Here is a 21,963-nt window from a genome sequence, read left to right as displayed (position 1 = left end):
GGAAGTAAATCAAACGGTCAGGGATCAAAGACACATTTTGTCCTTATGACCAGACACTGGGATGGCTAGTCTCACTACCTGTGAGAAATAGCCCTAAAAATCCCAATGAATGAAAAACCTGGGGGATATCACTGCCGACTTTAGAACTCCTTGGTTGTTATTAATGGCCTTGGTGGGAGTATCCCAGGAAGAGGCAAATTTGACTGAGCACAAAGCTAAGCAATGCCTAATAAGATTACATAGATATGCACAGAGTGCTCGCTCCCGCAGCACATATACATAGATATGCACAGAAAAATAAAGATGCAAAACAAGAACTGGCAAACATGCTGGCAGGATAGGGGAGGATTTGTTCCACCATATATCTACACTATTACAAAGCTACAATAATAAAGAATGTGTGTTGATGCAGACACAAATAGAGCTCCTAGAGCCGAGGAGCCCAGAAAGAGAGCAGTGAGTACAGGAGACCTGATTTATGACAAAGCTGACACTGCAGAGCCGTGAGTATGAACATGTATTTCAACAAATGGCAGCAGGACTCCTCGGTATCCATAGGGAGGACAAAAAGACATTAAATTGCTACCTCATACTATATCCAAAAAACAATCCCAAGTAGATTACAGGCCTAAAACACAAAAGTTAAAACTATCATGCTTAGTGTATGTGCTGAAGTGAGTGCAAAACTATAGTGCTTATAAAAAATAGCACAGAAGATATATTTGAGAACTGGGACTAGAAGATGTCTTGAGGAAGACACCAAAAGAAAATTATTCCAAAAAGTCAAAGATTGATAAATTTGACTACATTAAAGAAGTTCTGCTCATCAAGACACCAAGAAAGAGAACAGACAAACTTGTGTGGGAAAACGTATTTGTAACATATACAATCCAAAAAGAACTCCTAGAAATCAGTAGGAACAAGGCACATAACCCAACTGAAAACTGGGTATTTCAATAGAAAAGATATTCAAGGGGCACCTGGGTGGCTCAGTGGGTTAAAGCCTCTGCCTTCGGCTCAGGTCATGGTCTCAGGATCCTGGGATTGAGCCCCGCATTGGGTTCTCTCTGCTCAGCAGGGAGCCTGCTTCCCCCTCTCTCTCTGCCTGCCTCTCTACTTGTGATCTCTCACTGTCAAATAAATAAATAAAATCTTTAAAAAAAAAAAAAGAAAAGATATTCAAATGGTTAAAAAACATAGAAAAAGGTTCCCAAACTCATTAGTAATTAGGGAATTATAAACTAAAACCACAATGACTTGACAAAGATGTCAAGGAAATACAACGGAAAAATAATCTTTCACCAAATAGTGCTGAGACAACTGCAAACTCCTATTTCAACCAGATCTCCACATGCAAAAGAATGTAAGTGGATCCCTACCTCACACTATATACAAATATCTCAAAATGTATCAAAGACCTAAAGGTAAAAGATAAAATTATAAAACTCTTAGAAGAAAGCATAGGTGTAAATCTTCATGACCTTGGATCAGATCATGTTTCCTCCTTATTAATACCAAATGCACAAGCAACCAAAAACAAACAAACAAAAAGCCCAAAACAAAACCTAGATTACCTGGACTTCATCAAAATTTAAAACTTCTGTACTTCAAAGGACACAACCAGGGACCTAAAAACACAATCTATAAAATGGGAGGAAATATTTGCAAATTATATATCTAATAAATGTCTAGTATCCAAAGTATATTTAAGGATTACAACTCAAAAAAAGACAAATAACCCAGTTTTTTAAATGAGCAAAGGCTCTGAACAGACTTTTCTCCAAAGAAAATCTACAAATGGGGGTGACTGGATGGCTCAGTTGGTTAAGCATCTGTCTTCAGCTCAGGTCATGATTTCAGGGTCCTGGGATGGAGCCCCATGTCAGGCTCCCTGCTCAGTGGGGAGTCTGCTACTCCCTCTCCCTCTGTCCCTCCCCTGGTTTGTGCTCTCTAATAAATAAAATCTTAAAAAAAAAAAAACAACAACTATAAATGCCCAATAAGCACATGAAAAGATACTCAACAGTATTAGTCAATAGGGAAATGCAGCCTTTGTTGTTATCAAACCGAGAGCTTATTTGTAGAATTTTTGGTCAATAAATCTTTTTCAATGGGAGGGATGCCTGGGTAGCTCAGGCAGTTAAGCATCTGCCTTTGGCTTAGGTCATGATGCCAGGGTCCTGGGATTGAGCCCCACAAAAGGCTCTCTGCTCAGCTCAGCTCCCCCTATTTGTAATTTCTCTCAATGTCAAATAAATAGATATGGACATTTAAAAAAAAATTTTTTTTTTAATGGGGGAAAAAACCCACACAATGAGATACCTCATCGCACATACTATGAGCTATATAATAAAAAAGACAGGGAGTGCCTGGGTGGCTCAGTCAGTTAAGCGTCTGCCTTTGGCTCAGGTCATGATCCTAGGGTCCTGGGATCAAGCCCTGCACTGGGCTCTCTGCTCACCAGGAGCCTGCTTCTCCCTCTCCTTGCTGCTCCCCCTGCTTGTACTCTTTCTCTGTGTCAAATAAATAAATAAAATCTTAAAAAAAAAAAGACAGGCATGCCTCAGTGGCACAGTCACCAACTCTTGGTTTCAGCTCAGGGTCATGGGATTGGGCCCCCAGTTGGGCTCTTTACAGAGTCTGCTTGAGACTCTCTCCCTTTCCCTTTGTCCCTCCCCACCCTGTAGGCTTTTTTTTTTTCCCTTTAAAAAATAAATAAGTAAATCTTTAAAAGAAAAAAAAAAAAACAATAATGAGTGTTGGGGAGGATGCAGAGAAATTGGAACCTTCACGCACTGTGGGCAAGAATGTAAAATGATGCATCCATTTTGGAAAACAGTTTGGCAGTTTCTCAAAAAGTTAAACACAGAGTTACATTATGACCCAGCAATTCTCCTCCTAGGTATAGACCCAAGAGAATGGAAAACATACTCACATAAAAAACTATTCATGACTATTCATAGTGGCATTATTCATAACAGCCGAAAAGTGGAAACATCCCAAATGTCCATCAACAGAAAAATGGATAAATAAAATATGGGATAGCTACCCAATGGAATATTATTTAGCCATAAAAAGAATAAAATACTGATACTTCTATAATATAGATGAACCCTAAAAACATTACTATAAGTGAAACAAATGAGAAACAAAAGACCACACATATTGTATAATCCCATTCATATGAAATGTCCAGAACAGGCAAATCGAGAGAAACGAGAAGCAGATTAATGTTTTCCAGGGGCTGAGAGGAGGGGGGACTAAGGAGTGACTGTTAATGGGCTAGGGGGTTTCTTTTTGGGATGATAAAAATATTCTGGAATTAGTGGTGGTGGTTACACAACTTTGTGAATATACTAAAGACCACTGAATATACACATTCCAAAAAGGTGCATTTTATGGTAAAGGAGTTATATTTCAATAAAGAAAATCTAATACACCCCCTCTGAGTAGTAAAAATCTTAAAATTTGACATCAAGTCTTGCCTCAGGGGATCTCAGCCCACTGGCCGGAAGGTAAATTGGTATAATCACTTTGAAAAACAGTCTTAACAATGATCTACCAATTCCATTCCTGGAGACCAAGCTATAGAAATAAATGCTTACGTACAGAGAGAGACAGCTATGGTAATGAGGTAGCATGGTATAAGCACAGGAATGCTGTTTGTGGCTGTTTCATTAGTAAATGCTCAAAACAGAAAACAACCCAGATGCCCATTAATAGAAGAATGAATATAAATGAACCTGGAAGGATTCAATCAAGGAAATAGAAAATTAAAATGAACTAGAGCTTCAGCAAAAACAAGGATGAATCTTACACCAAAATACTGAGTGGAAAAAAAAAAAGATACAAAATCTAGCATGATCATATTGACATAATGTTCAAAACAAGACAAAACCAAGCCTGACTATTTATGGAGGCATGCAAAGGGAGTAAAAATCTAAAGAAAAGCAAAGAAATTATTACCATAGAAATCAGAATAGTGACTTCTACTGGGGGCAGGTATGACCAAGAATATGACATAAAGCATTTCTAGGACACCAGAACTGCACAACTACGTAGCATATAGTCATTAGATGGGCGTTCCACAGCAATTATATATAACGTACATACAACTTTAAGTCTTGCGCATTTCCCTATATGTATACTATGTAAAAATTTTCAAGAATATTGCATATTCTCTCTTGGATCTAGATTCTAAATGAGGTCAGTCTTGTTACCAGTGATATAGACACTGACTACAGTCTTCTACTTTTGTAAGTGATTTGTCAGTTTCTGAGAGATGAGGGGTTAGTCATCTTCTAAACTCTTTATTTTCTTATATTTAAGATTTTGCTAGACATATCATGAAGCAACGTTAAGTATAGTTAGTACTTAACTGTCCCTGAGCACTGCAGGGATGAGGGGCACCAAACCTCTAAGCAATCAAAAATTCATGTATAACTTTGGACTCAAACTTGACCACAAATACCTGCTATTAAACTAGAAGTCCTACCGACATGATAAATAGTTGATTCACACATCCTTTGTATGTCTATGTGCATTCTATACTATATTCTTATAATAAAGCAAGCCAGAGAGAAGAAAATGTTAAGAAAATCAGAAGGAAAATACATTTACGGTACTATACTATATTTATCCACACATAAGTGGACTGCACAATTCAAACCTGTTATTTGAGGTTTGAGGGTCAACTGTTTATATAAAGTCATTTCTGTGATACTGTTTTTTAGACCACTCCTTTTGTCAAAATACAAAATCCCACTTTGTCATTTTTAATGCTCTAAATCCTGATTCCTTGTGTTCTGGCTTGTATTACTATTGCTAGGCAAGCAATCAGTGTATGTAGTGTTAGTGCCTATCATGCATGTATTTTTTATAGATTTTAAACTTTTCCTTGTCACTGTTCAAAGTATCTTCTTTTTTAAATTATTATTTTTTAAGATTTTATTTATTTATTTGAGAGAGAAAGAGAATGAGAGAGAGAGGGAGAGTGAACATGAAAAGGGGGAGGGTCAGAGGGAGAAGCAGACTCCCTGCTGAGCAGAGAGCCCAAAGCGGAACTCAATCCTGGGACCCCAGGATCATGACCTGAGCTGAAGGCAGTCGCTTAACCAATTGAGCCACCTAGGAGCCCTAGAAGTGTCTTTTATAAAAGGCTATATAATAGGTTTCTTATTTTGTTTACCTGACCTGATACTTTCTCCTTTCAAGATTTTATTTATTTATGTATTTTATTGAGGGAGAGAGCACATGGGGTGGGGGGACAGCTGAGCTGGGAGCCCGACATGGGGCTCAATCCTAGGACCGAGATCATGACCTGAGCTAAAGTCAGACACTTAACCAAATGAGCCACCCAGGCGCCCCTTGACCTGATACTTTTAATAAGTAATCCTGAAATAATGTCAGTAATCCCAACCACATTTATTCGAAATATTTTTACTTGCTAGGCAACCTCTACAATGGTCCCACAGACTCTGTACTTTCGAAAACCCACTTCGCCATGTGGTCCCCTCCCACATACTAGGCTTGGTCTCTGTAACTTAGGGAATACATCAGCGGTGACGGCAGGTCACTGTCAAGATTAACTAGCTTAGGGTGCCTGGGTGGCTCAGAGGGTTAAGCCTCTGCCTTCAGCTCAGGTCATGATCTCAAGGTCCTGGGATCGAGTCCCACATCGGGCTCTCTGCTCAACAGGGAGCCTGCCTCTCTGCCTACTTCTGATCTCTGTCAAATAAATTAAAAATTAAAAAATTAAAAAAAAAAGAAAAGATTAGCTAGTTTATACGGCACTGTAGTTTTCTGCCTGAGCCTCTCTCTTACTGCTCGCTTGCTTTGGGAAAAGCCACTGCCATGCTGTGAGGACATTCAAGCAGACAGAGGAGAGGCTGCCAAAGCAAGAAACTGACGCACCTGGCCAACAGCCAGGGAGAAACTGAGGCTTGTCCACATTTATATGAGGGAAATTGGAAGTAGATCCTCCAGATCTAGATGACAGCAGCTCTGGCTGATAGCTTGACTGCAACTTCATGAAGGACCCTGGACCAAAACTGGAAGCTAAGCCATGTCCAGATTCCTGACCACAGAAACTAGGAGAGGATGTCTGTGATAAGCTAAGTTTGGTGCTAATTAGTCACACGGCAAGAGATAACTAATACATTTACACTGAACTCCACCTGATTTGTTTTCTATTTATATATTCCATTATTCTTCACTAAGCTTTGATCAAGTTTTCTTTCTTCCGTTTTTATTTTTTAAGCCTTACATTCCATTTATATTCTTAGTTACTAGGCCATATGTTTTTCTGACAAAGTTTAACATTGATAATTAACATCTTGGGGTACCTGGCTGCTGGATCTCAGGATCATGAGTGCAAGCTCAATGCTGGGGGTAGAGACTGCTTAAATAAATAAATATAAGAAGATAAAAATTAACATCTTCCTCCCCAGAAACACCAAAATAAAACAAAACAAAACAAAACAAAAAAAAACCCAAACCAAAATCTTAGCATGCTTTCATTTCCACCTAATACCACCAGCTACACCATTATTTATCATGTTGCTGTCTTCTGGAATCTGAGCTTTTTATTAAATTTTAAAAAGTTAGAATATTTATAATTACTAATGCTTATACTAATCCATTGTTCATTCTTACTTCGTAAATCCCACTGCTGCCTTCTGAGCACGTTATTTGTTCATGCTGGAGTAAATCTATGAATAATTCCTACAAAGTGATTGATAGACTGTTTATGGTAAATCCTTATGCTTCAAACTACCTTGCTTTGAGGCCCACTGATGAACAACAGTTTAGGAGAGTGTTCTAGGCTGACCGTTACTTTCCCACAGCACCATGAAGACGCTGCTCCATTGCTGCTTTGCATACGATGCCACAGAGAAACCTAAAGTAAAACTACAGGTTAAGTATCTTTGTTTTCATATAATCTCTAGAATTTTCTCTTTACCCTCGTTAAGAAAAAATTCAGTGTTAAAGCATGCTCACTTATCTCTGAACTGCATTCTACCTAGCCTCTAGTGCTGCATGTGTATGTGCTCACTCTAAGGATCCAACCTTTCCATAGGCCTGAGAACTGACCAGCCACCTCAAAGCATTAACTTTGTATTAAATTTTATAAAAAAATACAGAAGGTACACGAAATGTCTGTGTCCCCCTCACTCCCCCAAATTCATAGTCAAGCCCTAACCCACAGTGTGACTCTATTTAGAGATGGGGCCTCTAGAAGAAATTAAAGTTAAATGATGTTATAAGGGTTGAGTCCTGATCTGATAGACCACTTGCTCTTGCCTGCTACGTGTGTGTGTGCGCACGTACACAAATGTGCCAAAGGAAGATCACGTGAGTGCACAGAGCTAAGGCAGCAGTCTGCAACCCAAAGGAAAGTTCTCACCTGACACCAACCCTACTGGCAGACTAATCTTGGATTTCCTGGCTTCCAGAACTGGGAGCAAATACATTTCTGTTGTTTAAGCTGCCTAGTCTGGGGTATTTTGTTATGGCAGCTGTAGCATACTAGTACAGTAGCTGAACTTGGAGACACCCCCAGGGAATCTTGGTTTCTGGTGTTCATTCCCTTTTCTAGTCCCCAGCCACACTGAAGAGAGTTGATCTTTTTATCCAAAACAATATTGCAGAAATGTTGAAATGTGATTTCAAAGACTAAGTCATAAAAAAATGACCGACTTCTGCAATGTCATGAGGACGCTGAACAGCCCTATGGAGAGGTCTACACGGCAAGGAACTCAGATGTCCTGCCAACAGCCTGAACCAAGGCACCAGTCATGTGAGTGAGTGACCCTGGAAGCAGATTCTCCAGCCTCCTCCAAGCCTTCCAATGACTGCAACCCCGACCAACATCTTGATTACAACCTCATGAAGGATCTCAAGCAGGAACCAGCTAACACTCCCAAACCCCTAATCTACAGAAACTATGTGGGGGAAAATAAGTATTTATCCTTTTAATCTGGTTAAGTTTTTCAGTAATTTGTTCTACTACAGGAGTAAGTGAATTATTACAAAGCTACCATGATGAAGATGAGTATCTCGAGCCCCTAGACGCCACCTCCCAGGCACAACTGTCTTTCTGCCCTAAAGATAAATAGGAACTTTTAAGGCTACAGATTGGTTGTGCCTACCGAGTCTCAAATTAACTCCAACAGAACCATACAGAATGTATCTGTGTGACTTAGTGACATTTATCCACACGGTTGCATTTAACGGGACTCTGTACATTTCTGTTGAACACTACTGACTGTATGAATACACCACAACTGATTTTCTCATTCTAACATTGTCAGACATTCGGACTCCGTCCATTTGGATGGAATAGCAGCACTAGAGGTATCCTTGGTTTGTCTTAGGACGCACAAATGTATGCATTCCTGTTTGGTATTTAGAAGATGCCAACTGAGATTCCGCTCGGGGGTCCACTGAATCCAAAGATCAAAGTAAGAAGATGTGACATCTTTATAGCATTGAATATTCCAATCGAAGAAGAGGATTTAACCCTTCATTTATTCAGGTTATACTTCAAGAACATTTTATAATTTTGTGTAGAAATGTATACGATTTTGGGTAGATTTATTCCTAAGGATTTGATTTCAATACAAATAGTGCCATCTTTTCACAATTTTACTTGTTTTTTATGGTGAACTTTCTTTTTTAAAAATATTTATTTGACAGAGAGAGAGAGAGACAGAGAGAGAAGCAATCTCCCTGCTGAGCAGAAAGCCCAACACAGGGCTGGACTCCAGGACCCTGGGAGCATGATCTGAACAAAAGGTAGATGCTCAACCACCTGAGCCACTCAGGCATCCCTCAAATTTTGATTTTATTCTGGGGCACTTGGGTGGCTCAGTGGGTTGAGCGTCTGACTCTTGGTTTCAGCTCAGGTAATGACCTCAGGATCCTGGGATTGAGCCCCAGATCAGGCCCCTCACTCAATCTAGAATCTACTCCCCACCCCCACTCTGCACTTCCCGCAGTTCAGGACTCTCTCAAATAAAGATGTCTTTTTAAAAAATGTATTTTATTTTATTTTATGTAGAAAAGGCAAAAGAGAAGGAGAGGGTAGGGCTGGGGAGGGGCAGAAGGAAAAAGAATCTTAAGCAGGCTCCACACCCAGTGCAGAGCCTGATGTGGGGTGTGATCTCACAAACCTGAGATCATGACCTGAGCCTAAATCAAGAGTCAGACACTTAACCGATTGAGCCAAACAGGTGCCCCTCAAAATCTTATTTTACTGATTGGTTGCTGGAATATAGAAATAAAATCAATTTTGGAATCTGACTTATCCAGTAACCTTGATAAATTCACATATCAGTTATATCAATTCCGATAGCTAATGCATAGATTTTACATTCTCTACATACACAATCATATTGTCAGCAGACAGTTTTATGCCCTCTTTCCAATCCTTAGATTTTTTTTTTGATTTATTGCATCAAGTATGACTTCCAGTAAAATGCTGCTTTAAAAAAATTTATATATATCCATATATATAAATGTTAGTAGGCATCCTTGTTTCATTTATAATCTCAAGGGGAAATCCTTAATAGGCCACCAGTAAGTACAAAGTCTACTGGAGATTTTTTTGGCACCCTTATGACAATAATGATGTTCCCTTCCATTCTTTGCTGTGAAAAGAGATTTCTAATCATAAATTGTCAATTTTATCAAGTGCTTTTTTTGCATCCATTACGATATTGAGATTATTCTCCTTTATTCTTTAAATGAGGAATGTTATGTTGGGTTTTGACTGTTAAATAAACCTTGCACTGGTGGAATGAATGCATATTAGGAAATCCGTTCATTATTTCTTCGTATAGCTTTTCTGCTCTAGTCTCTCACATCTCCCTCGGGAATTCCAATTACACACCAAGTGGTATACCAGTTGACAGTATCCCACAGTTATCTGAAGCATTTATTCTTCTTTCATCTGTTTTCTGTGTTCTTCAAATTAGTTACTTTCTATTACTCTGTCTTCAAATACACTAACTCCTTCACTCTTTTGTTAGCAATCTCTAGTCTGCTGCTAAGTCTATCCAGTAAATTACCCATTTTGGTTACTGTCTGTGTGGCAGGCAGAATGGCCCCCCAGATGTCCTGACTTCTTCCATGGAACCTGTGAATATGTTACCTTACATGACACACAACAACCCCTGGCTGACAGCCATTAAGGAAATAGAGACCTACTGATCTTTAACCATAAAGAAATGAATTTGGCCAACAATGTAAATAAGATTAAAAGTGAATTCTTCCCCCAAAGCCTCCAGTAAGCATCAGCATCCTGTTAACATTCTGATTTTAGCCCATGAGACTTCTGTCTAACCTACAGAACCACAGGATCATAAATGGATGTTTTAATAGCCATTATGTTTGTGATCATTTGTTACGGTAACAATAAAGAACGAATACAGATTTTGGTATCTGACAGTGAGGTGTTACTGTAACAAAAACGTGAAACTGTGGAATTGTCTCTGGAAGCCAGTAGAGGCTGGTAGAATTCAGGGGAGCATGATGAAAAAAGCCTAAACTGCCTTAAACAGACTGCTATTAAAAATCTGGTCTTTAAGAACACTGCCTGTGAGGGTTCACAGACCACTTGTAGAAATCTGGTCTTGGACTCTATCCTAAGATAGCAGAATGCACATTCTTTTCAAGTGTACATGGAACATTCTCCAGAATAGATAACATATGAGGCCACAAAACAAGTCTCAACAAATTCAGAAAGATCGAAGTCATTCCATGCATCTTTTCTGACCACAACACTATGTAACTAGAAATCAACCACAAGAAAAAATCTGGAATGGGCACAAATACATGGAGGTTAAATAACATGGTACTAAACAATGAATGGGTCAACCAAAAAAATCAAAGAGGAAATAAAATACATGGAGACAAATGAAAATGAAAACCTAACAGTCCAAAATCTCTGGGATACAGCAAAAGAAGTTCTAAGAGGGAATTTTATAGCAATACAGGCCTACCTCAGGAAGCAAGAAAAATCTCAAATAAACAACCTAACCTTACACCTAAAGGAGCTAGAAAAAGAAAAACAAAATCAAAAACCAGTAGAATAAGGAAATAAAGATTAGAGCATAAATGAATTATATATAAACTAAAAAACAGAACAGAGATCAATGAAACCAGAGCTGGTTCTTTGAAAAGATCAACAAAATTGATAAACCCTTAGACTCATCAAAAAAGAGAGGACTCAGAAAAATCAGAAATGAAAAAGGAGAAATAATAACCAACACCACAGAAATACAAAGGATTGCAGTAGAATATTATGAAACACTATATGCCAACAAACTGGACAACCTAGAAGAAATGAATAAATTTCTAGAAACATAACCTCCCAAAACTGAATCTAGTAGAAATAGAAAACTTAAACAGATGACCAGCAATGAAACTGAATCCGTAATCAAAAAACTCCCAACAAACAAAAGTCCAGGACTAGATGGCTTCTACCCGACATTTAAAGAATTAATACCTATTCCTCACAAACTATTCCAAAAAATAGAAGAGGAATGAAAACTATGAGGCCTGTATTGTCCCCATACCAAAACCAAAAAAAAAAATAAAAAGTACTACTATCTGTGATGAACACAGATACAAAAGTCCTCATTAGCAAATCAGGGCACCTGGTGACTGCAGTCAGTTAAGTATCCCTCTCTTGGTTTCAACTCAAGAGGTGATTTCAGGGTAGTGAAATTGAGTCCTGTGTAGTGCTCCATACTCAGCACGGAAACTGCTTGAGTTTCTCTGCACCTCCCTCTGCACCTCCCACTTATGCTCTCTCTCTCTCTAAAATAAATGAATAAATATTTTAAAATATATATACATTAAAAAATTGAATCCAACAATCCTTAAAAAAAAAAAATCATTCACTACAATTAAGTGGGATTTATTCCAGGGATGCAAGGGTAGTTAAATATTTGCAAATCAATCAATGCGATATATCTCTTCAATAGGAAAAAGAATAAAAACCATATGATCACTTCAGAAAAAACATCTGACAAAGTACAACATTCATTCATGATAAAAACCCTCAACAAAGTAGGTTTAGAGGGAATATACATCAACATAATGAAGGCGTTAAATGAAAAACCCACAGCTAACATACTCAATGGTGAAAAGCAGAAAGCTTTCCCCTAAGATCAGGATCAAGACAAGGATGTCCACTCTCACCACTTTTATCCAACATAGTACTGGAAGTCCTAGCCACAGCAATCAGACAAGAAAAAGGAATAAAAGGAATCCAAGTTAGTAAGGGAGAAATAAAACTTTCACTATTTGCATATACTATATATAGTACAGTATATATACTAAAGACTCCACCAAAAAACTACTAGAATTGATAAATTCAGTAAGGTCACGGGATGAAAAACGTCAATGTACAGAAACCCACTGCATTTCTACACACTAATAATAATATATAATAAATATATATAAATAAAATAATAAAGCAATCCCTTTCACAACTGCACCAATAATAATAAAATACCTAGGAATGACTTAACCAAGGAGGTGAAAAACCTGTACTCTGAAAATTATAAAACACTAATGAAAGAAATTAAAGAGAACACAAATGGCAAGATATTCCATGCTCATGGATTGGAAGAACAAACACTGTTAAAATGTCCATAATACTCAGAGCAATCTATAGATTTAATGTAATCCCTAACAAAATACCAACAGTATTTTTTACAGAACTAGAACAAACAATCCTAAAATTTGCATGGAACAACAAAAACCCCAAATAGCCAAAGCAACCTTGAGAAAGAACAAAACCATACAGGAGGTATCACAAATTCCAGATTTCAAGTTATACTACAAAGCTGTAGCAATCTAAACAGTATGGTAATGGCACAAAAACAGATTAACAGATTCAAGAACAGGATAGAAAGGCCAGAAATAAACCCAAAAATATAAGGTCAACTAATCTACAAAAAGAGCAAGAATATGCAATGGGAAAAAGACAGTCTCTTCAACAAATGGTCTTGGGAAAACTGAACAGCTACCTGCAAAAGAATGAAACTGGACCAGTTTCTTTCACCGTACACAAAAATAAGCTCAAAATGGATTAAATACCTAAATATGAGACCTGGAAGCATTAAAAAACCTAGAAGAGAGCACAGGTACTAATTTCTCTGACACTGGCTGTAACAGTATCTTTTTAGATACATCTCCTAAAGCAAGGGAAACAAAAGCAAAAATGAACTTTAGGGATTTCATCAGAATGAAAGGCATCTGCTCAGCAAAGGAAACAATCAACAAAACTAAAAGACAACCTACTAATTGGGAGAGGTCATTTGCAAGGAGAGGACATATCTGATGGAGGGTTAGTATCCAAAATATATAAAGAACTTCTAAAACTCAACACTCAGAAAACAATCCAATTAAAAATGGGCAGAAGACATGAATAGACATTTCTCCAAAGGAGAACACTGATGGTCAAAAGACACATGAAAAGATACCCTCTACCACTCATCACCAGGGAAATGCAACCCCAAACCACAGAGATACAACCTCACACCTGTCAGAATGACTAAAATCAAAAACATGAGAAACAACAAGTGTTGGTGAGGATGTGGAGAAAAAGGTACACTCATACTCTTGGTGGGAATGCAAACTGGTGCAACCACTATGAAAGACAATATGGAGTTTATGGTTTCTCAAAGTTAAAAATAAAAATACCCCATGATATTCACCCTAAGAATAAAAAAACAAAACAAAACACTAATTCAAAAGGATACATGCACCCCTATGTTTATTGCAGCATTATTTACAGTAACCAAAGTTATGGAAGCAGCCCAAGTGTTTATCAATAGATCAATGGATAAAGAAGACTGGGTATGTGTGTGTGTACGTACATACACACACAGACACACACACGAGCATGTTCAGCCATAAGGCAGAATGAAATCTTGCCATTTGCAACAACATGGATGGAGCTCAAGAGTATAATGCTAAGTGAAATAAGTCGGAAAAATATATGATTTCACTTATATGTGGAATTTAAGAAACAAAACAAATAAACAAAGGAAAGCGAGAAACCAAGAAACAGACTCTTAACTATAGTGAACAAACCAATGGTTACCAGAGGGGAGGTGGATGGGGGTGAGGTAATAGGTGATGGGGACTAAGGAGTGCACTTGTTCTGATGAGGACTGGGTGATGTATGGAATTCTTGAATCACTATATTGTACACCTGAAACTAACAGAACACTGTACGCTAACTATACTAGAATTAAAAAGGAAGGAAGGTAGGAAGGAAGGGAGGGGGGAAGGGAGGGGGAAAATCCAATCTTGGAGGATCCTGCAAGAGCACAGAAGGAAGAAGGAGTTATTGTAAACTGGAATAAAGTGGATCCTTGTTATAGGTTAGTGGAAAGATTAGCAAAATCGTGTCCTGCAGTTATAGGGAAGTATAACCTGTAGATAATGAACCTGACTCTTTACTGGAGGGAATTTTCCAGGGAAAGTGTTGAAGGTGTGACCTGATTTCATCTTGCTGCTTATAGTAAAATGTGAGATGACAAATTCCACCAGTGGACAGCAGCTTCACCCTGTGCCTGAATTCCAACCTGCCTGTGGTATCTTCCCTTCCCAACAGCCTGCCCTAAAGATCTTGGACTTGCTTAGCAAGGTCCCACTGCAAAAGCCAATTCCTTGTAATAAATCTCTTTATGTATTTATCTGCTACAGGTTCTGCTTCTCTGGTTGAATTCTGACTGGCAAGGAATTTAAAGCTCTGGAATGTCTTTTTAGTTCCTTTTTATAGTTTTCATTTCCCCTGCTCATCCATTATAACTATTTCCCACTTAAACTCTTGAAAGCGTCTTTTATAAATCTGCTCAAGTTTTTGTCTGCTGATTCCAATGTCCAGGGCATATCAGAGTCAGTATCTGTTGACTGCTTTATCTCTTAACTACTAGTCACATTTTCCAAATTCTTGGCACTTCTATCAATTTTTTACTGTATATAAACCACAGAGTTTTACAGAGTTTGAAATGGCCTTGGTGGTGCTTACCCCAATTGTGGTTCCCTCCTTTCCAGGATTTCCACCACAGGCTTTCATCATTCCTCCAATCTCAAACTATGTTCTGACCCCTCTTGTCCAGTAAATACTATGGCTTTCTGTGATCTCACATCTGGGAACTGCAGGATCTCAGAAGACTAGCCAGAAATATAGAAATCTCACCTATTACAGCTTCTGCCTCTCAGACATCAACTTCCTTTCGGTTTTGCCTACTTTTCACCACTCACCAGTACTTCAAACAGTGGTGGGTTTTCCTACTTTTGATGGAAGGCAAAGTTTTGTACTAATGATAGAAGTATTTGCAGTGGACTAGTATGAACAAGCTACTCCACCATTACCAGAAGCAGGAAGCTCAACTGTATATATATTTTTTAATATTCCATTTTATCTTCTCTGTTGACATTTATGCTAGATCTATTTTCTTTTCTGTGGTTAGTTAAGAGATTACAATATTCATCCTTCTACTATCACAGCCTACCATCAAATAATATAACACTACTTCATGAACAATCTGAGCCTTACAAATGTGGAATTCTCTTTTCCTCCTTCATGCCCTTTATATAAATAAATCATTAAATACAGCACTTCAATATTCTTTTATAAAAATAAAAGGAACAAACAAGATTCTTCATGTCACTTCTAGCTTTCACATTATTGCACACCCTAAAATCCAAAAGTATTTCTTGTTCAATATCAGTTTCTTACCATATTATTGGTAATCATAATCTATTAAGCACATATACCAGAGCATACATTAAGGTAAATTTTTAAAAAAGGTTGCATTACTTAGAATCCCATGAATTTTCTTTATTTGGAAAACACCAAATCCGTCTGTAAAATCAGCACTACCCCCCAAAAAAATACATGAAGGAAATAAACTCAGAAGTAGGTTAACCCAGCAAACAGAAAATAACTGGGGTTTAGGTGAAGACACTTACCCCTCTTCGTTTTCTTTTAGTAAGCGACTAGCAATTCGAATCAGCATGCAGTAAGCAAACTGTGATTTGAGACCAGATTTAGTAAATTTATTCAACATCTTAGAAACAGCAAGGCGATCATTCTTTTTGAGGTGATACAGGACTCCCAATGCATGGTACTGAAGAACAAGAAAAACGATGTCACACACAGAAAGCTGAGGAGAGAGAGGACAAACTTCCAGGAAAATCAAATCATATGGCCCTAGATTTTTAGTAAAGAGATACCCAAGTGAAATGTACACCAACAGAGTATCTTTTTCATACTGAATCAAACACAGGCAAGACTGAGACGATAAGAGCTTCACCCCTAGAAATCAAGGACTCAGATTGGACCAGTGGTATTAAAGAGATGACCTACAATCCGAAGATGGCTCTAGAAGGTTCAGCGTGGCCCCACACATCCTTAGGACAAAGGCTCTCGGGTCCCAGGCTTTACCAGTGTCACAGGTCTCTGTTAGTGGCTTTAAGTCATCTGCGGCCATGTTAGTAGTTAAAGGAGTAAACTCCTAAAGCAGACTTAAGGAGTGTAATTATCGTGGCACTTTGTGTAAAAACACAGTAAGAGTTAAAAGAGCGAGAATGTTCCTTGAGGGAAAAATTACTACTCTGTTTCCTCATAACTGAACATGCTAACGTGAGAAATTGTAAACACTGAAAGGGGATGAATACGTAATACGTATCCTCTCAAGTACACAAAATTGCCAGTTAAAATTTTAATCTTATTCCTTTTAATTAGGAACTAATGAGTATCAAAAGATCTTCCCAAGAAGGTTTTTAAGTTTCACAAACTAAAAATTACTCTTCACTGTTTGTGTAATGTCTACCATAACGAAGTTCTAAAAAGCCTAGAACTGGGACATCCTTCATCACAAATTATTTTTCAAATAAAGGTTGGAAATGCAATATGAAGGACCTTTGGAATGAGCATCTCCAACCACCACTGAACATAAGAATCTTTCTTGAACTTTCCTACAGCTTTTATGAAACACTAGCAGTGCCTCAGACAGTAATTCTAATCAGTGGGATATGTACTTGAGAATACATACTAATAAGCCGCTCCGTATTAGCCTTTAGCTAGTACACATCTGGGGAGTCAACACATTGCCCCTAAGATGGAGGGTTAAAGAAATCTGGTCCCAAGACACAGTGTGACTTGATGGTGGTACCTGGACCATAATGTTGTCGCTGGAAGCGGCTTCTTGGGCTTCGTTGACCCAGCGCTTAACCACATCATGGCTTATCTTCATCATGTGCTAGACACAGAGCAAAGTAAGAGGACATCATGCACAGTGACTAGAGGTTTGCAAGCATGAACTGGTTTTCTTAGAAAATCACTAACAGACATTTCCAAATGAAAGAGACAACTCTGTAGCTTTTAGTAATCTATTTCAAATCTCTACTCCCAAGGCAATTAATAAACCAGAAACTTTCTCCAAGATGTTGGGGTGGGGGTGGGGGGGTCGCTGAGAGACATGCATGAAAGGACGCGATGAGAGGGGAAGGACAACAAAGGAAGGGCTAGTGACTAGAATGGTGCTTAAATAATGTTTGCATTCTAGGTTCTACTTCCAGGAAGTAGAACTCAACTGGAAGGGAAAAAGAGAGAGAGAAATAGTACTGATATATCCCCTGCTTGACCAATTATATTCCAGACCCATAACCTCTTCTGGGTCTGACCTGATCCATTGACACAGAAAACAACCGATTCTCATCAAATGCAATGTGATAAGGCTGTGATGAATGCATTTTGTTTGGATAAACAGGAGAAAGAAAAGGTATTGCTGAAACAAAGACCACTTTCCGGTAAGAAATTTAAAAGTGGGACAAGAGGCTCTGGACTGAAGGACACCAAACACGCTATGGAAAGTAGAGGATAAAGCGGCAGGAGGCAGAAGTACAGGTCACAGCGATTTAAAAAACAAACAAAAATTTTTTTAAAAATCAGCCAATGTCTTGTCTGTCCACCACTTTCCCTTATCCCCATCTTCATTATGTATACAACAGAACTTTAATTACCAAAACCTTTCAATATGAAGATTTCCTGGTTTTGTTTTTTTTTTAAACCAAGATTTAATGTACATTTATTCTTAAAATGTGGAACATATAAAGATTTCATACTGAATAAATGATATTCATTAAGCCAAAAAAGGAAAAAAGGAGGAATTTACATAAGTTTTAGGTACACTGTTTGAGATACAAATATCCAGATTTTATCACTGAAAAGAAAAATCTCAATTGTGTTTTTTCATCAGGAACTTCAACTGAATCTGGAACTCTTTCACACCTTAATTAGAAAGAAAACAAAACAAAAACCTAGAGAAATATAAACTATAAGTTGACTGGCTGCTAAGACAGTAAGGACTTTTTAGAGACCTGTACAGCATCATACCAAGAGGGAAAATTTCATGTTTTTAACTGCCCATTTTAACGCTCCTCTGATAAAACCCTCCGGGATAAAGAGTGATGTACGTACATTTTGTGAATGTTTCATTTGTGAGAGAATCGCAGTAATACTTGGTTTTTGTGGTAGAAACTAACGGCCGCTAAGGCAGGCGGCTGCTCGCTCACTTACTAAGGAAGACACCAGTGCGGAGCTGGATACGCTGGAGACTTTATCCACGATGGCCTGCTTCATGTATCTCTCGATGGCCTGCAGCATTGTTCCCTGGTAACGTGCATAAAGAAACCGCTGTTGAAGCAAAACATTTTCACCCAAAACTACTGCTTCAAAGTAATTTACAAAAGCAGTCATCTATTTGTTTCTGTGCCAGTATTTAGAAAGCATTAAAAGGATTATCATATAATAGAGTAATCCTACCCCAGAGGGCAGGACCCAGACAAAAATCTTCAAAGAGGAATATTTAAGTGTATATGGAAGGAAAAAAACTTAACTGTTCAACAATGACATCAATAGTCTCAAAGTGGAGAATCCCAGTTTGAACAAAGGTGTAAAGAGAGGCTCAACTTACTCAGGGCGGTAATAAAAGAAATTCCTAGATGGGGATGGAGCTGTTTTGAAATTCTGAAGATAGCTCTGCATGAAGGGGATGTATTTTGTTTGGGTTCCATAGAGTCCTCTCAATCAAATGGAATCCCTGATTATTTTAGATACCAAAGAATTACATGTTAATATACTACTATAGTAAGCCCTCAATAGGAAATCCCCTAAAAATAAAGTTCTTTTTTAAATTTAACTGGAGGAAAGCTAAGCACTGGGAGACTGGTAGCAGATGAAGATGTGTAAACAGACAGAGATCAATACTCAGACAGCCTTATTGCCGGCACTGCCTCTGTCACATCTTCTGTGATCAATTTAAATAAGAAAAACAAAACCACCACAGCCAAACAGCTGAGCAGCAAAGAACATTGTACCATTTCTACTACTCCTCTTAGCATCCAGATTTACCATTTGCTGTTACACAACCTTTAAAAACTTGAGAAGACTGTAACCATCCACATAAAACATACCCAAGCATGGATAGAGCTGAAATATTATTTGATATGCTTGGCAATGCCTAGCCTGCCCTTCCTTTTAACCTTTCCTACTCAGAGTTCCTAGAAAGGGACAGCCTAATGTACTCTATAACCTCATCCCTCCAGATGTCAGGGATGGAGTCAAGGTTAAACACTTGACTCACATCTACATAGCTACATGGCCACAGGCTAGCCGATGGCGAACCAGGTTCTCTCCACTATTTCAGTGAGGACGCCTGAGCCTGGTAAGCTGATGGATCACAATCATAAATATCCTAGAAATCTTGCTACTGGGTTCCTCAGAGATGTCCTATTTCTTGCTCTGGCATCTGATGTAAGCTTCACCTCAAATTCTGAACGATCTACTCTCTAAAATAAAGTTAAAAACAAAAACAAAAACAAAAAAACTAAATTCAAATGGGTTTTCGTCTCCTGCAAGCAATGTTCCCCGACTAGGACAAAATTCCATGAGGGCAAATAGAGAGAGAAAGAGACCAATCTAAATACATAAAAGGAAAAGACGACCTGAAAGAAAAAAAGCCTGGAGGCACAAAAGCCTTTCTGGTGGTTTCTGTAATACCGAAGACTCACACAGTCAGACTAAGGAATCCTATTACATGTACACGCCCACCTGTAGATAAACACACTGTCCCTTTTGATGCTTCAGTAAACAAAGAGAACTTACATCAGTGATTCTGCAGAGAGCCCTGATGGCTGGGCCTCGGTACACATCTTCCTTTCCAGTCATGTCCTTAGTCAGACTAAGAAAAATCAAATGAGGTACCATGAAATCAATTAACACTCTCCTGTGGAGCCCACCCCCAGCTAATTCCCATTGTCCCCATAATTATCTTAATGCAGCGATTCATTCAGCAAATATTCACCGAGTGTCTTCTGTGGAAGAACATTAAACCTATTGAGCAGAAGGCTCTGAAAGCCTAAGTTTAGAGCAGCAAGCAAAACAAAGTCTTCGCCTTCACGGAGCTAACATATTAATGAGAGGGGAGATAATATACTTTATCACATAAACATAATATATAACTTTAGGTGCTCATAACTGGCATAAAAAGTAAAGACAATGGTGAAATCCCCAACTCCTAAAAACCCATCAGACTCCTTAAAAGACACGGACTAAAATGATTAACTCTCGACGTCATGCTCTCTCTCAGGAATGGTTTCCTAAAGCGACAGTTGTCAGTGGCTTCAGACCTTCCTACTGCGTTTCAGAAATAAGCAGAAGAGTTGGACGGAGCTACTGAATTCCATGTCCATACTTTAAAGAGGTTTTTAGCCCTTACACGCTGTTATTCACCCTTTTATCTTCTTGTCCCCCAAACCAACTATCCATCCCCTCCCCTTCACAGGATCCAAAACAGCCTACAGCTCCAACTTGCTCCATCAGGTTGCCAAGAGGAGAAAGTTGTGAAGAACTGATAGTCCTTCAATTTCTTCATTTTTTTAGTTACAGAAGTATTTTCATGTAAGAGTATGCATTGAAAACATTCAGAAAGGCATAATATACAGTCGAAGCCTCGCCTCACCCACCCTCGCCTATAGTGCCGCTCAACTAAAGACAATCATTGTGAACAGCCACTTACGTTTTCTTAAGGAACTTTTAAAAAATATATAAAACCATAGAGACATAAAAACACACGCAGGTGAATCTCCACTCTTCTGGCACCTCCGTTTTTCACTTAATATATCTTAAGAAGCTTTCCCTATTGGTAGATTTTTTCTTTTAAATCTAGGTACTTCTATATTTTTAAATATCCAAATATATACCTAAAATATCATTTTAATAGTGGCACAGATTTCCACGACTGGGATATAAATAATCTATCAACCAGTCTTTTTCACAAATATTTGCATTTTTCCAATTAGAAATTGTGGCTTGGCAGGTTCGGTTTCTTCTGAGGTCTCTCCTCTCGGCTTCTGTATCACATGAAAGCAGCAATGCAGAAGACATTAAAAAAAAAAAAAGCATGGCTGTGTTCCAATAAAACTTTATTTACAAAATGAGGTGGCAGTTTTAGCCATGGGCCAAAGTTTGCTGACTGCTGCTCCGCACTTCTCTCTTAGTCTGAGCTGCCCTGACAAAGGCTTACAGACAGGTAATTTATTTGGGAATGTGTTCTGAGGGAAGGGAAGTGAAGACAGGGAGGTGAGAAAAAAGGAGGGAAAATAATACAAAGAAATTTTTTTTAGTGAGTCACTGCTGCCGCAGGCATGAAAAGGAAAGAATTTACCCACTAGGTCTCAGCCACTGGCGGAGATTTAAATCCAGAGTGTTAACTCCCCGTTGGGTTAAATTCACATGTTAACTCCCACAGGTGAGTTCCAGGTGAGTGCCCAAACCGGAGCACCAGAGAAACGGCAGGGCAAGAGGAGAAACACAAGGCGGGCACGGCGTATGCCTGGAGTGAGGCACTGCTGAAGCCAGGGAGCCAGCCC

The 21,963-nt window shown here is 38.5% G+C and overlaps 1 protein-coding gene across 2 annotated transcripts in view; it reads right to left on the bottom strand.

Annotated features, from left to right (window-relative positions):
- COPG2 (COPI coat complex subunit gamma 2) overlaps positions 1 to 21,963 on the bottom strand; it is a 97,074-nt gene that overhangs the window by 47,379 nt on the left and 27,732 nt on the right. The window contains exons 6-9 of one of the 2 annotated variants that reach the window (XM_032869144.1): positions 20,198 to 20,273; positions 18,611 to 18,703; positions 17,205 to 17,291; positions 16,000 to 16,157 (exon numbers count right to left, since the gene is read on the bottom strand). In XM_032869144.1, the coding sequence (XP_032725035.1) occupies positions 16,000 to 16,157; positions 17,205 to 17,291; positions 18,611 to 18,703; positions 20,198 to 20,273 (414 nt within the window). The remainder of the gene's footprint in view (positions 1 to 15,999; positions 16,158 to 17,204; positions 17,292 to 18,610; positions 18,704 to 20,197; positions 20,274 to 21,963) is intronic. The other variant, XM_032869153.1, reaches the window with a different exon arrangement.

The sequence above is a fragment of the Lontra canadensis genome, unplaced genomic scaffold, assembly GCF_010015895.1.
Source record: "Lontra canadensis isolate GAN:19392208 unplaced genomic scaffold, GSC_riverotter_1.0 scaffold2, whole genome shotgun sequence".
In the NCBI taxonomy this organism is placed as follows: domain Eukaryota; kingdom Metazoa; phylum Chordata; class Mammalia; order Carnivora; family Mustelidae; genus Lontra; species Lontra canadensis.
The sequence above is the reverse complement of the archived record's forward strand: the minus strand, read 5'-3'. Positions and strand labels throughout refer to the sequence as shown.